The 12,090-nt window shown below is 67.7% G+C and overlaps 2 protein-coding genes across 2 annotated transcripts; one reads left to right on the top strand and one right to left on the bottom strand.

Annotated features, from left to right (window-relative positions):
• Window positions 1-1,548: 1,548 nt before the first annotated feature.
• Window positions 1,549-7,283, bottom strand: EMC10 (ER membrane protein complex subunit 10). The gene is made up of 7 exons (XM_030545103.1): window positions 7,197-7,283; window positions 5,764-5,830; window positions 5,495-5,607; window positions 5,272-5,376; window positions 4,756-4,937; window positions 4,489-4,582; window positions 1,549-1,814 (listed from the first exon to the last, which is right to left on the bottom strand). The coding sequence occupies exons 1-7, from the start codon at window positions 7,281-7,283 to the stop codon at window positions 1,707-1,709; spliced, it is 756 nt and encodes a 251-aa protein (XP_030400963.1). The 3' UTR covers window positions 1,549-1,706.
• A 648-nt stretch (window positions 7,284-7,931) lies between these two features.
• FAM71E1 (family with sequence similarity 71 member E1) lies at window positions 7,932-12,069 on the top strand. Its single transcript, XM_030545102.1, has 5 exons — window positions 7,932-8,047; window positions 8,499-8,612; window positions 8,664-8,680; window positions 10,897-11,089; window positions 11,914-12,069. Exons 1-5 carry the CDS (start codon window positions 7,964-7,966, stop codon window positions 11,914-11,916), a joined length of 411 nt encoding a protein of 136 aa, XP_030400962.1. The 5' UTR covers window positions 7,932-7,963; the 3' UTR covers window positions 11,917-12,069.
• The last annotated feature ends 21 nt before the right edge of the window (window positions 12,070-12,090 follow it).

The following is a 12,090-nucleotide window of genomic DNA, read 5'->3' as shown; positions in this document are numbered from 1 at the left end:
GGTGTCCGGGCTCCCCCAGCCCCCCCTTCCCCTCAGCGCTGGGGACGGAACCCAGGTATCCACCCCACTCCCAGAGCTGGGGATGGAAGGAACCCAGGTGTCCGGGCTCCCCCCAGCTCCCCCTTCCCCTCAGCGCTGGGGACGGAACCCAGGTATCCACCCCACTCCCAGAGCTGGGGATGGAAGGAACCCAGGTGTCCGGGCTCCCCCCAGCTCCCCCTTCCCCTCAGCGCTGGGGACGGAACCCAGGTATCCACCCCACTCCCAGAGCTGGGGATGGAAGGAACCCAGGTGTCCGGGATCCCCCCAGCCCCCCCTTCCCCTCAGCGCTGGGGACGGAACCCAGGTATCCACCCCACTCCCAGAGCTGGGGATGGAAGGAACCCAGGTGTCCGGGCTCCCCCCAGCTCCCCCTTCCCCTCAGCGCTGGGGACGGAACCCAGGTATCCACCCCACTCCCAGAGCTGGGGATGGAAGGAACCCAGGTGTCCGGGATCCCCCCAGCCCCCCCTTCCCCTCAGCGCTGGGGACGGAACCCAGGTATCCACCCCACTCCCAGAGCTGGGGATGGAAGGAACCCAGGTGTCCGGGCTCCCCCCAGCCCCCCCTTCCCCTCAGCGCTGGGGACGGAACCCAGGTATCCACCCCACCCCCAGAGCTGGGGATGGAAGGAACCCAGGTGTCCGGGCTCCCCCCAGCCTCCCCTTCCCCTCAGCGCTGGGGACGGAACCCAGGTATCCACCCCACTCCCAGAGCTGAGGATGGAAGGAACCCAGGTGTCCGGGCTCCCCCCAGCCCCCCCTTCCCCTCAGCGCTGGGGACGGAATCCAGGTATTCACCCCACCCCCAGAGCTGGGGATGGAAGGAACCCAGGCGCCCGGGCTCCCCCCAGCCCCCCCTTCCCCTCAGCGCTGGGGACGGAACCCAGGTATCCACCCCACTCCCAGAGCTGGGGATGGAAGGAACCCAGGTGTCCGGGCTCCCTCAAGCCCCCCCTTCCCCTCAGTGCTGGGGACGGAACCCAGGTATCCACCCCACCCCCAGAGCTGGGGATGGAAGGAACCCAGGCGCCCGGCCTCCCCCCTCACACCCACGCCAGGGGCTGGGGGTTCTAGAGCAGCAGCTTCTAGAGGCCAGGTCCCGGTTCTGTGTGGTTCCGGTTCCCATGGTGCCAGATCAGGTCAGGGCTGGACAGCCCCCCTCCCCCTCTCCACGCAGGGGAGCGGCTCGGCATGGGAAAGCCCCCTGGGGGGGCACAGTCAGCAGGTGGGTGCCGGGGCAGCCCCCTGGGTCCATGGGACTGGGTGGGCGGAGTCACAGCCCTACCCAGAGGTCAACCACTCCAGCCCCACAGCACCCATGGGGGGGGAGGGTTTGTTGTGTCTCCTGCACCCACCCCATCACCTCTCGCATCTCAGCCCCCCCCATGGTTTTCCCCACCTCACTCTCTCTTCTTGCCCCCCAGCCCAGCCCCCCGTCCTCCCCAATCTCATCCCCCGTTCCCAGTTTCCCCCTCCCCCAGCCCCCCACTCACCACAGGAGACAGGAGCGGGTCCAGGACAGCCTTTATTTACCGCCATGGGGTCCCAGCCCCACACCTACACCCAGAGCCGAGGGCACGACGGGCTCAGCCCCTCCCCCTGCCTTTTGGGGGTTCAGGCGGCTCCCAGAAGGCCCCCCCATGCCCCACAGCATAAGGGCGATCATCACCTGCCCCCGCCACCAGCTCCACCCCCGTTGCCACCGCCCTGGCCACCGGCATCAGGTGCTCCGGACATCATGAGGAACAGCACCACGGGAATTATGTACATCCACTGGAGAGAGAGAGGGATGGGGGGCGTTAGTGGGGGCAGGGGACTCCTCCTGCAGGCACCCCCACCCCATGGGAGTAGCCACACAAGAGCCCACCCAGGACCCACAGGGGCAGGTACCAAGCTGCTGCCCCACCACCTCCCCCCAAGTGATCAGAAAGCCCCAGCACCAGCGATTGTCACCGCCCTAGTGAGAGGAAGGGGGTGGGGTGGGGGAGGTCAGCCACCGGGCAGGGGCACTGAGATCCTCCCAGGGCCAGCAGGGAGTGATGGGGAAGCCAGGGCAGTGACCCACCCCCCACGGCCAGACACCCCCAGGCACAGACTGCCAAGACGGGCTGGGCCCAGGGCAGACTCCCTGCTGGCTGGGGGGGGGGTAATCGCAGGTGGGGAGGGGGCAGCGGTGGGTGGGGGGTTTTACTTGGCTGCTCAGGGCTGGCTTCCGGGCTCCCGCGGGACTTTCACCGAGCCGGTGGCCAGGAGAAGCACGGCCCCACCCAGAATTAAATGCCACTGTGGGGGGGAGAGCACATGTCAGGGGGGGTGGGGGGGCACGCCCTGGCAAGGAGCTGAGCCCCCCCCCCGCCGGTCAGTTTGAGCAGGGGAGGTCCTGGGGCAGGAGAGGTTTGAAGCGGGGGTTCTGGGCATCGGTATCTGAAGTGGGGGTAATGCTGAGGGGTCCTGGGGCAGTGCTGCATGCGGGGGGTCCTGGGCAGCACGGTGGGTGGAGGGCTCTTAATGTAGTACTGGGGGAGGGGTGGTCCCAGGCAGTGATGGGGGGAGGGGGGGTTTCTTGGGTTTGTGTGTTGGGGGGACTAGATGCAGCGCTGGAGGGGTAGTGGGGCGGTCTCGCTGCAGTGCCTGGGGGGGGTCATCCCAGGCAGTGCGATGAGGGAGGGTGTCCTGGCGCAGTGCTCGGGGGGGCGCTGGGGGTGTGTTGGCACAGCGCTCAGGGGGACCGGGGGGGGGGATCATCCCAGGCAGTGCGATGAGGGAGGGTGTCCTGGCACAGTGCTCGGGGGGGTGCTGGGGGTGTGTTGGCACAGCGCTCAGGGGGACCGGGGGGGTCCCAGCATAGCACTCGGGGGGCAGTCCCAGTGCAGCACTCGGGGTAGGGGGGAAATAGCAGTCCCGGCGCAGTGCTCGGGGGGGTGCTAGGGGTGTGTTGGCACAGCGCTCAGGGGGACCGGGGGGGTCCCAGCATAGCACTCGGGGGACAGTCCCAGTGCAGCACTCGGGGTAGGGGGGAAATAGCAGTCCCGGCGCAGTGCTCGGGGGGGTGCTGGGGGTGTGTTGGCACAGCGCTCAGGGGGACTGGGGGGGTCCCAGCATAGCACTCGGGGGGCAGTCCCAGTGCAGCACTCGGGGTAGGGGGGAAATAGCAGTCCCGGCACAGTGCTCGGGGGGGCGCTGGGGGTGTGTTGGCACAGCGCTCAGGGGGACCGGGGGGGGGATCATCCCAGGCAGTGCGATGAGGGAGGGTGTCCTGGCGCAGTGCTCGGGGGGGCGCTGGGGGTGTGTTGGCACAGCGCTCAGGGGGACCGGGGGGGGGATCATCCCAGGCAGTGCGATGAGGGAGGGTGTCCTGGCGCAGTGCTCGGGGGGGCGCTGGGGGTGTGTTGGCACAGCGCTCAGGGGGACCGGGGGGGGGATCATCCCAGGCAGTGCGATGAGGGAGGGTGTCCTGGCACAGTGCTCGGGGGGGCGCTGGGGGTGTGTTGGCACAGCGCTCAGGGGGACCGGGGGGGTCCCAGCATAGCACTCGGGGGGCAGTCCCAGTGCAGCACTCGGGGTAGGGGGGAAATAGCAGTCCCGGCACAGTGCTCGGGGGGGCGCTGGGGGTGTGTTGGCACAGCGCTCAGGGGGACCGGGGGGGTCCCAGCATAGCACTCGGGGGGCAGTCCCAGTGCAGCACTCGGGGTAGGGGGGAAATAGCAGTCCCGGCACAGTGCTCGGGGGGGCGCTGGGGGTGTGTTGGCACAGCGCTCAGGGGGACCTGGGGGGTCCCAGCATAGCACTCGGGGGGCAGTCCCAGTGCAGCACTCGGGGTAGGGGGGAAATAGCAGTCCCGGCACAGCGCTCAGGGGGACCGGGGGGGTCCCAGCATAGCACTCGGGGGGCAGTCCCAGTGCAGCACTCGGGGTAGGGGGGAAATAGCAGTCCCGGCACAGCGCTCAGGGGGACCGGGGGGGTCCCAGCATAGCACTCGGGGGGCAGTCCCAGTGCAGCACTCGGGGTAGGGGGGAAATAGCAGTCCCGGCACAGCGCTCAGGGGGACCGGGGGGGTCCCAGCATAGCACTCGGGGGGCAGTCCCAGTGCAGCACTCGGGGTAGGGGGGAAATAGCAGTCCCGGCACAGCGCTCAGGGGGACCGGGGGGGTCCCAGCATAGCACTCGGGGGGCAGTCCCAGTGCAGCACTCGGGGTAGGGGGGAAATAGCAGTCCCGGCACAGCGCTCAGGGGGACCGGGGGGGTCCCAGCATAGCACTCGGGGGGCAGTCCCAGTGCAGCACTCGGGGTAGGGGGGAAATAGCAGTCCCGGCACAGTGCTCGGGGGGGTGCTGGGGGTGTGCTGGCACAGCGCTCAGGGGGACCGGGGGGGTCCCAGCATAGCACTCGGGGGGCAGTCCCAGCATAGCACTCGGGGTAGGGGGGAAATAGCAGTCCCGGCACTCACGTATTTAGCGAAGAAGGATTTCTGCTCCTGTGGGTTTTTGGCTCTCTGTGCCTGCTCCAGCTCCAGGCGCTCAATGAACGCTGCAGTTTCGGGGCTGGAGGGGGGGTGGAAACACCTGTCAGAGAGACTCCCCCCCGCCCCCAACTGCCTCCCAAGGCCAGACCATCCCCCGCCCCCAACTGCCTCCCAAGGCCAGACCATCCCTCCCCCAGGTGCCTGCTCAGACCAGACCACGACAACTCCTGCCCCCAGCCCCCCCGCACTCACACGGCCGCCGGGACCGGCTGCTGCAGCAGCACCGTGGTGTTGAAGGCCTCCAGGTCGACGTCTTCCACCTCAGCGCCGTGACAGGACCCCGGCACGGTGACAATGGAGACGCCGATCACGTTCCCTGCCCCGTCCGTGTGCACCGTCAGCCGGTCCGACAGATGGGAGTCCACCAGCGAGCACTGGCGGGGTGCAGGGCGTGAGCAGAGAACAGACCTGCCCAGCACCCCCGCCCTCTCCCTCCCCCACCCAATGGGCACTTGGCGGGGGGAGCTGGGACCAAGACCTCCATCCCCCCAACCCAGAAAACACTGGGGGGGTGCTGGGAACCCCAAAGGGACCGGCCTGCAGGAGAGACAGAGAGCCATGGGGGGAGCAGGCCCTGCGGGGTTGGACGGGGGGCACCAGGGTGTGCCAGGGAGCTGGGTCCATGTCACGGGGTGGGGGCTGGGAAGGGGCATCTCTGCACAGGGCTCAGGATTGGAAGAGGGGGGGGAGGCAAGGGGGGGGGCTCACTGCTCGGACGAAGGAGGTGACGTATTCCACTGCAGCTTCCTCCACGGCCCCGAGGGGCCGGCGCGGAATTCGCACCCGGTACAGCCCGTTCAGCACCGCCACATCCTGGGGGGGACCATGGGGATGGGTGAGAACGCCCCGCATGCCGCCTCCTCCAGCAACCCCTCCCGCCCCACGCCAGCAGCTGGGCTGCCTGAACCTCCCCCCACCCCCGCTGACTCACCCTCAGCTTGGCACGCTCCCCCTCGCACAGCTGCTTCTGGCTCAGCGAGAGGCTGGGCTCGGGCCCCGGGCTCCAGAGCAGGGTCCCCCGCTTCCGGAAGCGGATGCTGTCGTCTGGGGGCAGGCAGAGGAGCATTAGGACAGGGCAGGGACTCCCCCGCCCCCACCTTCTCTAGCAGAACAGCTCAGGGGCAGGAACCCCCCCAACTCAACCCTCCCCTTCCAGCCCCACCCGTGGGACACCCCCCCAGCCCCAAACTACCCACTCACCTGGCTCAAATGAATGCTCCAGCTGCAGAGTGAGGACACAGGCCTCGGAGTCCCGACCCTCACCTGGCTGAGGGCAAGAGAGGACACAGATCAGCAAACCCACTCCCCTCCCATGGCCGGGGAGAGAACCCAGGCGTCCTGGCTCCCAGCCCCCCCCCACTCTAACCACTAGACCCCACTCCCCTCCCAGAGCCAGGGGGAGAACCCAGGCGTCCTGGCTCCCAGCCCTCCCCACTCTAACCACTAGACACCACTCCCCTCCCAGAGCCGGGGGGAGAACCCAGGCGTCCTGGCTCCCAGCCCCCCCCCACTCTAACCACTAGACCCCACTCCCCTCCGATGGCCGGGGAGCGAACCCAGGCGTCCTGGCTCCCAGCCCCCCCCACTAACCACTAGACCCCACTCCCCTCCCAGAGCCGGGGGGAGAACCCAGGCGTCCTGGCTCCCAGCCCCCCCCCACTCTAACCACTAGACCCCACTCCCCTCCCAGAGCCAGGGGGAGAACCCAGGCGTCCTGGCTCCCAGCCCTCCCCACTCTAACCACTAGACCCCACTCCCCTCCCAGAGCCGGGGGGAGAACCCAGGCGTCCTGGCTCCCAGCCCCCCCCCCCACTCTAACCACTAGACCCCACTCCCCTCCCAGAGCCAGGGGGAGAACCCAGGCGTCCTGCTCCCAGCCCTCCCCACTCTAACCACTAGACACCACTCCCCTCCCAGAGCCGGGGGGAGAGCCCAGGCGTCCTGGCTCCCAGCCCCCCCCACTCTAACCACTAGACCCCACTCCCCTCCCAGAGCCAGGGGGGGAACCCAGGCGTCCTGGCGCCCAGCCGTGCTCTAACCACTAGACACCACTCCCCTCCCAGAGCCGGGGGGAGAACCCAGGCGTCCTGGAGCCCAGCTGTGCTCTAACCACTAGACCCCCCTCCCCTCCCCAGGGATGGAACCCAGGCGTCCTGCCTATTCACAGTCTATGTAGTCGCAGACCCAGGGCCGGTGCCTGCCGGGCTCCCAGGCTCAGGGCTGAAGGCCGATGAAATGTTCACAAATCTTTACCAGAGGTTTATGAATATGCAGCGTATGCAAATTAGCCGCATTTGCAAGACAGGCTATGAATATTAATGAACCCCTTTGGCCTGTGATTCGTTCTCTCACCCGTATGAATATTAACAACCCGCGTACCATCCCTGGAGTAAGACTATGGCGGCCATGCATATGAATGTTAATAGCCTCATGAATATTGATGAGAGAGTAGCACCTGTGGAGTGCGGAAGGGGGTGGGGGGATGGGAATAGCTGAGCGTCATGCATATTAATATAGAGTTCATGAATATTAATGAGCGAACCGCCCCTCGTGACGGCCAACCCCCTCATGAATATTAACGAGCCGCTCATGAATATTGACCCCTCTGCCGCAGCGCCCCGCCCCCGACTCACCCGCGGGCCCAGGCCCCGGCAGCGCCCGGGCAGCGGCAGCAGCAGCAGCAGCAGCGGCAGGAGCCGGCGGGCGCGCAGAGCGGCCATGGTCGCGCGCTGCCGACGTCACGGGCCGAGCCGCCGCGCGGGGCAGGCCGGGATAGGGGCGGACCAGACACAGCCCGTGGCTCCTGACCCCGCCGGGCGCCATATTGGATCCCGCCCCCGCCCCCGCCGCGCATCACAGCCCCGCCCCCTCGTTTCCCGGCCCCGCCCCCTCGGATCCCGGCCCCGCCCCCCGCCTGGCATCACGGCCCCGCCCCCTCGGATCCCAGCCCCCCTGCCCTGGCATCACGGCCCCGCCCCCTCAGATCCCGGCCCCGCCCCCCGCCTGGCATCACGGCCCCGCCCCCTCGGATCCCGGCCCCCCCATGTCCGCCCCCAGACTGGAGCAGCTTGTCTGGCAGCTCTGGCCCGGCCCGCTCCAGGCTGAGCCCCCTCGCCGCAGGGTGCCGTCCCCAGTGCGGGGCAATGTACAGCAACTGGGGAAACTGAGTCACACCTGGGCAGGGGCAGAAACGCCCATGTTCTGCCCCACCCGGGAGTGGGGCACCCGGTGCCCTTTTGGGGGGCGGGGAGAAGGAGGGAAGGGAGTTTGGGGGCAGGCGAGTTGGGGGGGTCACTCTTACCAGCACTGACCTGACATACTCTTGCCTCCTCCCATCTCTGCAGGCGTCCGGCTGCCATAACCGGGACCCCCCCTGCCCTCCCGATGCCCGGGCCGCGGCATGGGTCAGCTGCAGCGCTGCCTGGCGCGCGGGGAGTACGGGCAGCTGCAGGAGTGCCCGCTCTTCGAGAGTGACTTCCTCCAGGTGAGGGGGGCACGGCCCTGCCCACGTCCCCTGAGCCCTGCCCCCCCAGCACTGCCCCCGGCCCCTTGGTCCTGCCCTCCAGGCATCCATCCCCCCTGCCCAGACCCCATCCCCTGAGCCCTGCCCCCCCAGCACTGCCCCCATCCCCCCAGCACTGCCACCTTCCCCTTGCTCCTGCCCCCCCCAGGCATCCATCCCCCCTGCCCAGACCCCATCCCCTGAGCCCTGCCCCCCCAGCACTGCCCCACTCCCCCCAGCACTGCCACTTTCCCCTTGCTCCTGCCCCCCCCAGGCATCCATCCCCCCTGCCCAGACCCCATCCCCTGAGCCCTGCCCCCCCAGCACTGCCCCCACCCCCTTGGTCCTGCCCCCAGCCAGGCGCCCATCTCCCAGACCCCATCCTACATGCCCTGACCCCCCACCCCCCTCAGCTCTCCCTGACTCCCCACAGGTGACCAAGAGTGGGGACGTGGCCAACAGGGTGACCCTGGGCATCGCCGCCACCAGCCCCCGCCTGGAGCTGCCCAACCTCCTGCTGCTGGCGCGGCCTGTCCTGGCACCCGCGGCGGGGCCTTGCTGCTGCCGCTGTGCCCAGGGGCTGCCCCCGCCGGGGGAGGAGGTCGAGCTCTTTGGGTGAGTCCCTCCTTCTGGTGCTCCCCCCATCCCCCTGCACCCCTGTGGCCCATCCCCCTCCTGGTAATCCCTGGCCCCCACCCCTGCACCCCCATCCCCTTGTACTCCTGTAGCCCATCCCCCTCCCAGTGTTCCCTGGCCCCCCCCCACAACCCCATCCCTCTCCTGCTGTTCCCTGTCCCACATCCCCCCTACCCTACAGCCCCATCTGCCCTGCACCCCCATTGTGATGCCCCCTTCCCGGTGCTTCCTGGGCCCCCATATCTCCCACTCCCCACAGCCCTACCCCTGCACCCTGTGCCCCCATAATTGATTCCCACATTCTCCCCCTCCCACCGATCCTCACCCCTGCCCCTTTACACTCCCATCCTCAACCTGCTGTGAGGAAGTGGGGTTTTAGTTTGTTATGTTGCATGTGAGTCTTATTGTCCTACACTAACACTGTGTGTGCCTCAGTTTCCCTGGGCACTGCACCAATGCTAGGTGATGGGAACTGGGGGTGTGACTTTCGCTGAAGCCCTCGGGGCAGGTGAGGCTGCCCAGCTGGGTGCAGCTGTGTGACCTGAGAGCCAGGAGAGGGGAGCGGCCTGGGAAGCGAGACAAAGGCCAGAGGAGGGGCCGGAGAGTTTCGGTTTAGAGGTGGCCGGGGAGCGCCCTAGTCATGACCCGTAGCCAGCGCCAGCGACGGGCTCTCTGTCCTGACACCAGGGCCGCCCGGGGAGGGGCAAGTGGGGCAATTTGCCCCAGACCCCACAGGGACCCCGCAAGCCCTGGCCCGGCAGCGGTCCGGGTCTTTGGCGGCAGGGGGCCCTTCAGTGCTGCCGAAGATGCGGAGCGACTGAAGGGCCTCCCCACCTCCAAAATGCCACTGAAGACCCGAACTGCCACCGGATGAGTACAAGCGCCGCAGCTTCCCCGCTTTGCCCCAGGCCCCCCGAAACCCCTGGGTGGCCCTGCCAGGGCCCCCGGTCCCTACCCCGGCAGGAAAGGAGCCACTGGGGACAGGACTTGGCGGGGCTGCAGCCTCGGACCCAGCCGGCGAGAGGGAGCAGGTCCCCAGCCGCCGAATGCCAGGCCGAGCCACGGAAGGATCCCCCCTTGGAGAAGCAGAGGGAACTTGCTGGCCACGGCGCGGTGAGGGAAGGCGGCTGAGAGAGATTCCTGTGGCAGAGGGATTCCTGTGCCAGGAATGAGGGAAAGCGGAGTCGTGGGGGATCACGAGGCAGCTGGTCGTCCCCCAGAGCTACCGCCACGAGCTACTGTCCACGGCCCACAACGTCCCTCTCTCGGGACCAGGGCCGGCTCCAGGCACCAGCGCAGCATGCTAGCGCTTGGGGGCGGCCCATGGAAGGGGGCCCCCTGGATCTTCGGCGGGGGGTCCCTCAGTCCCTCTCAGAGGGAAGGACCGCGGCAGCGGTAGAGCAGCTGCCGAAGTGCCGCCGATTGCGGCTTTTTATTTTTCTCTTCGCCGCTTGGGACGGCTAAACACCTGGAGCCGGCCCGGCTCGGGGCACCAGGGGATCTGGCCCGGCTCGGGGCACCAGGGGATCCGGCGCCCCAGGCAGTGGCTGCTGCAGAACTTTTCCTGGCCCGGGGTCCCTGATGCAGGTCCTGCGACCCCTGCCAGCAGACGGGGAAGGCCCGGGACAAGGGAAAGTGGCTTTGAGACCTTTGCCTACCCCAGAGGAGACTTTCCAGAAGGGGGCCGTGGGACCCCTCACCAAGGCAACTCGGACAGGGAAAAAATGCATCCTGGTGGGGGTAGATTTCGCTACCGGATACCCTGAGGCCGTGGCCTTGTCCTCTCTCGAGGCTGACACCAGGCAGATGTGCTGCTGTCAGCAGAGGGGGGTTCCCCAAGCTGGTCCTTACAGACCAGGGCTCCAATTTCACGTCAACCCTGGTCCGGTGCTTGTGGGAGAAACATGGGCCACAAAATCACACCCCCAATTCCCACCACCTAAGTATTGGTGCAGCGCCCAGGGAAACTGAGGCACACACGGTCTTAGTTTAGGACAGTAAGACTCACATGCAACATAAGATGAATAAAACCCCACATCGTCCCACCTGCCAACTCCCCCAGGCCATCACCTCCCCCCACAGATCCACCCCAAGATCCCCCCCTCGGATCAGCAACCTCCCTGTTCCCACCTTCCCCCGCTGGCCTGGAACTGCCCCCCCAATGCCCCCACCTCTCCCCGAATTCCCCCACCCAGGCTGCTGCCCCTGCGCTTCGTGCGGCTCTCCATCCACGACGAACTGCGGCACCGGCTCAAGGTGCGTCTGGCCTCGGGCCGGACCTTCTACCTGCAGCTCCTGGCGCCGCCCGCCCAGCTGGAGCAACTCTTCGGGCAGTGGGTGCGACTGCTATACCGCCTGCGCTACCAGCAGCCCGGCGCCCGGGCCAGGGTGAGTGCAGGGGGCATGGGGCCCAGGCCTGCCCCAGCATCTCCTTCCCTCCTCAACCACCAGTTCACTCGCCCTTCCCAGAGCCGGGGAGAGAACCCAGGGGTCCTGGCTGGTCTCCAGCCCCACCTCTAACCACTAGACCCCACTCCCCTCCCAGAGCCAGGGAGAGAACTCAGGTGTCCTGGCTCCCAGCCCCCCCTGCTCGAACCACTGGACCCTACTCCCCTCCCAGAGCCAGGGAGAAAACCCAGGTGTCCTGGCTGGCTCCCAGCTCCATGTCTAACCACTAGACCCCACTCCCCCCCCCCAGAGCCGGGGAGAGAACCCAGGTGTCCTGACTGGCCCTCAGCCCCACCTCTAATCACTAGACCACACTCCCCTCCCAGAGCCAGGGAGAGAACTCAGGTGTCCTGGCTCCCAGCTCGAACCACTGGATCCTACTCCCCTCCCAGAGCCAGGGAGAGAACCCAGGTGTCCTGACTGGCCCTCAGCCCCACCTCTAACCACTAGACCCCACTCCCCCCCCCCAGAGCCAGGGAGAGAACTCAGGTGTCCTGGCTCCCAGCTCCCCCGCTCGAACCACTAGACCCCACTCCCCCCCCCAGAGCCGGGGAGAGAACCCAGGTGTCCTGACTGGCCCCTAGCCCCACCTCTAACCACTAGACCCCACTCCCCTCCCAGAACCAGGGAGAGAACCCAGGAGTCCTGGCTTCCAACTCCCCCACAACCACTAGACCCCACTCTCCTCTTAGGACCAGGGGATAGAACCCAGGCGTCCGGGTTGCCAGTGGTGTCAGTCTCTCTCTCTCTCTCTCTCTTGGCAGTGATATTCAAACCCCCCGGGGAGGAAAAGGTGGAACAGGGCAGGCGCCCCCCCCGGAAACCACACACACAGGACTGGGGGTGGGCGGAGCCTCGTACCCCTCCCCCGAGGGTGAACCCTAAGACGCAGCAGCCCCCCAATAAAAGGTGAGGATCCAGCCGGAGAGAAGCTGCCTCAG

The sequence above is a fragment of the Gopherus evgoodei genome, unplaced genomic scaffold (genome assembly GCF_007399415.2).
Source record: "Gopherus evgoodei ecotype Sinaloan lineage unplaced genomic scaffold, rGopEvg1_v1.p scaffold_35_arrow_ctg1, whole genome shotgun sequence".
Lineage (NCBI taxonomy): Eukaryota > Metazoa > Chordata > Testudines > Testudinidae > Gopherus > Gopherus evgoodei.
The sequence above is the reverse complement of the archived record's forward strand: the minus strand, read 5'-3'. Positions and strand labels throughout refer to the sequence as shown.

Excerpts from the sequence above, each read along its gene's own strand:
- FAM71E1 (XM_030545102.1), top strand. The coding sequence starts at position 7,964 with ATGGGTCAGCTGCAGCGCTGCCTGGCGCGCGGGGAGTACGGGCAGCTG. Across the intron at positions 8,048-8,498 it reads TCGAGAGTGACTTCCTCCAG|GTGACCAAGAGTGGGGACGT; the intron begins GTGAGGGGGGCA and ends GACTCCCCACAG.
- EMC10 (XM_030545103.1), bottom strand. The coding sequence starts at position 7,283 with ATGGCCGCTCTGCGCGCCCGCCGGCTCCTGCCGCTGCTGCTGCTGCTG. Across the intron at positions 5,608-5,763 it reads GGAGCATTCATTTGAGCCAG|ACGACAGCATCCGCTTCCGG; the intron begins GTGAGTGGGTAG and ends GCCTGCCCCCAG. Across the intron at positions 1,815-4,488 it reads AATCCTTCTTCGCTAAATAC|TGGATGTACATAATTCCCGT; the intron begins GTGAGTGCCGGG and ends CTCTCTCTCCAG.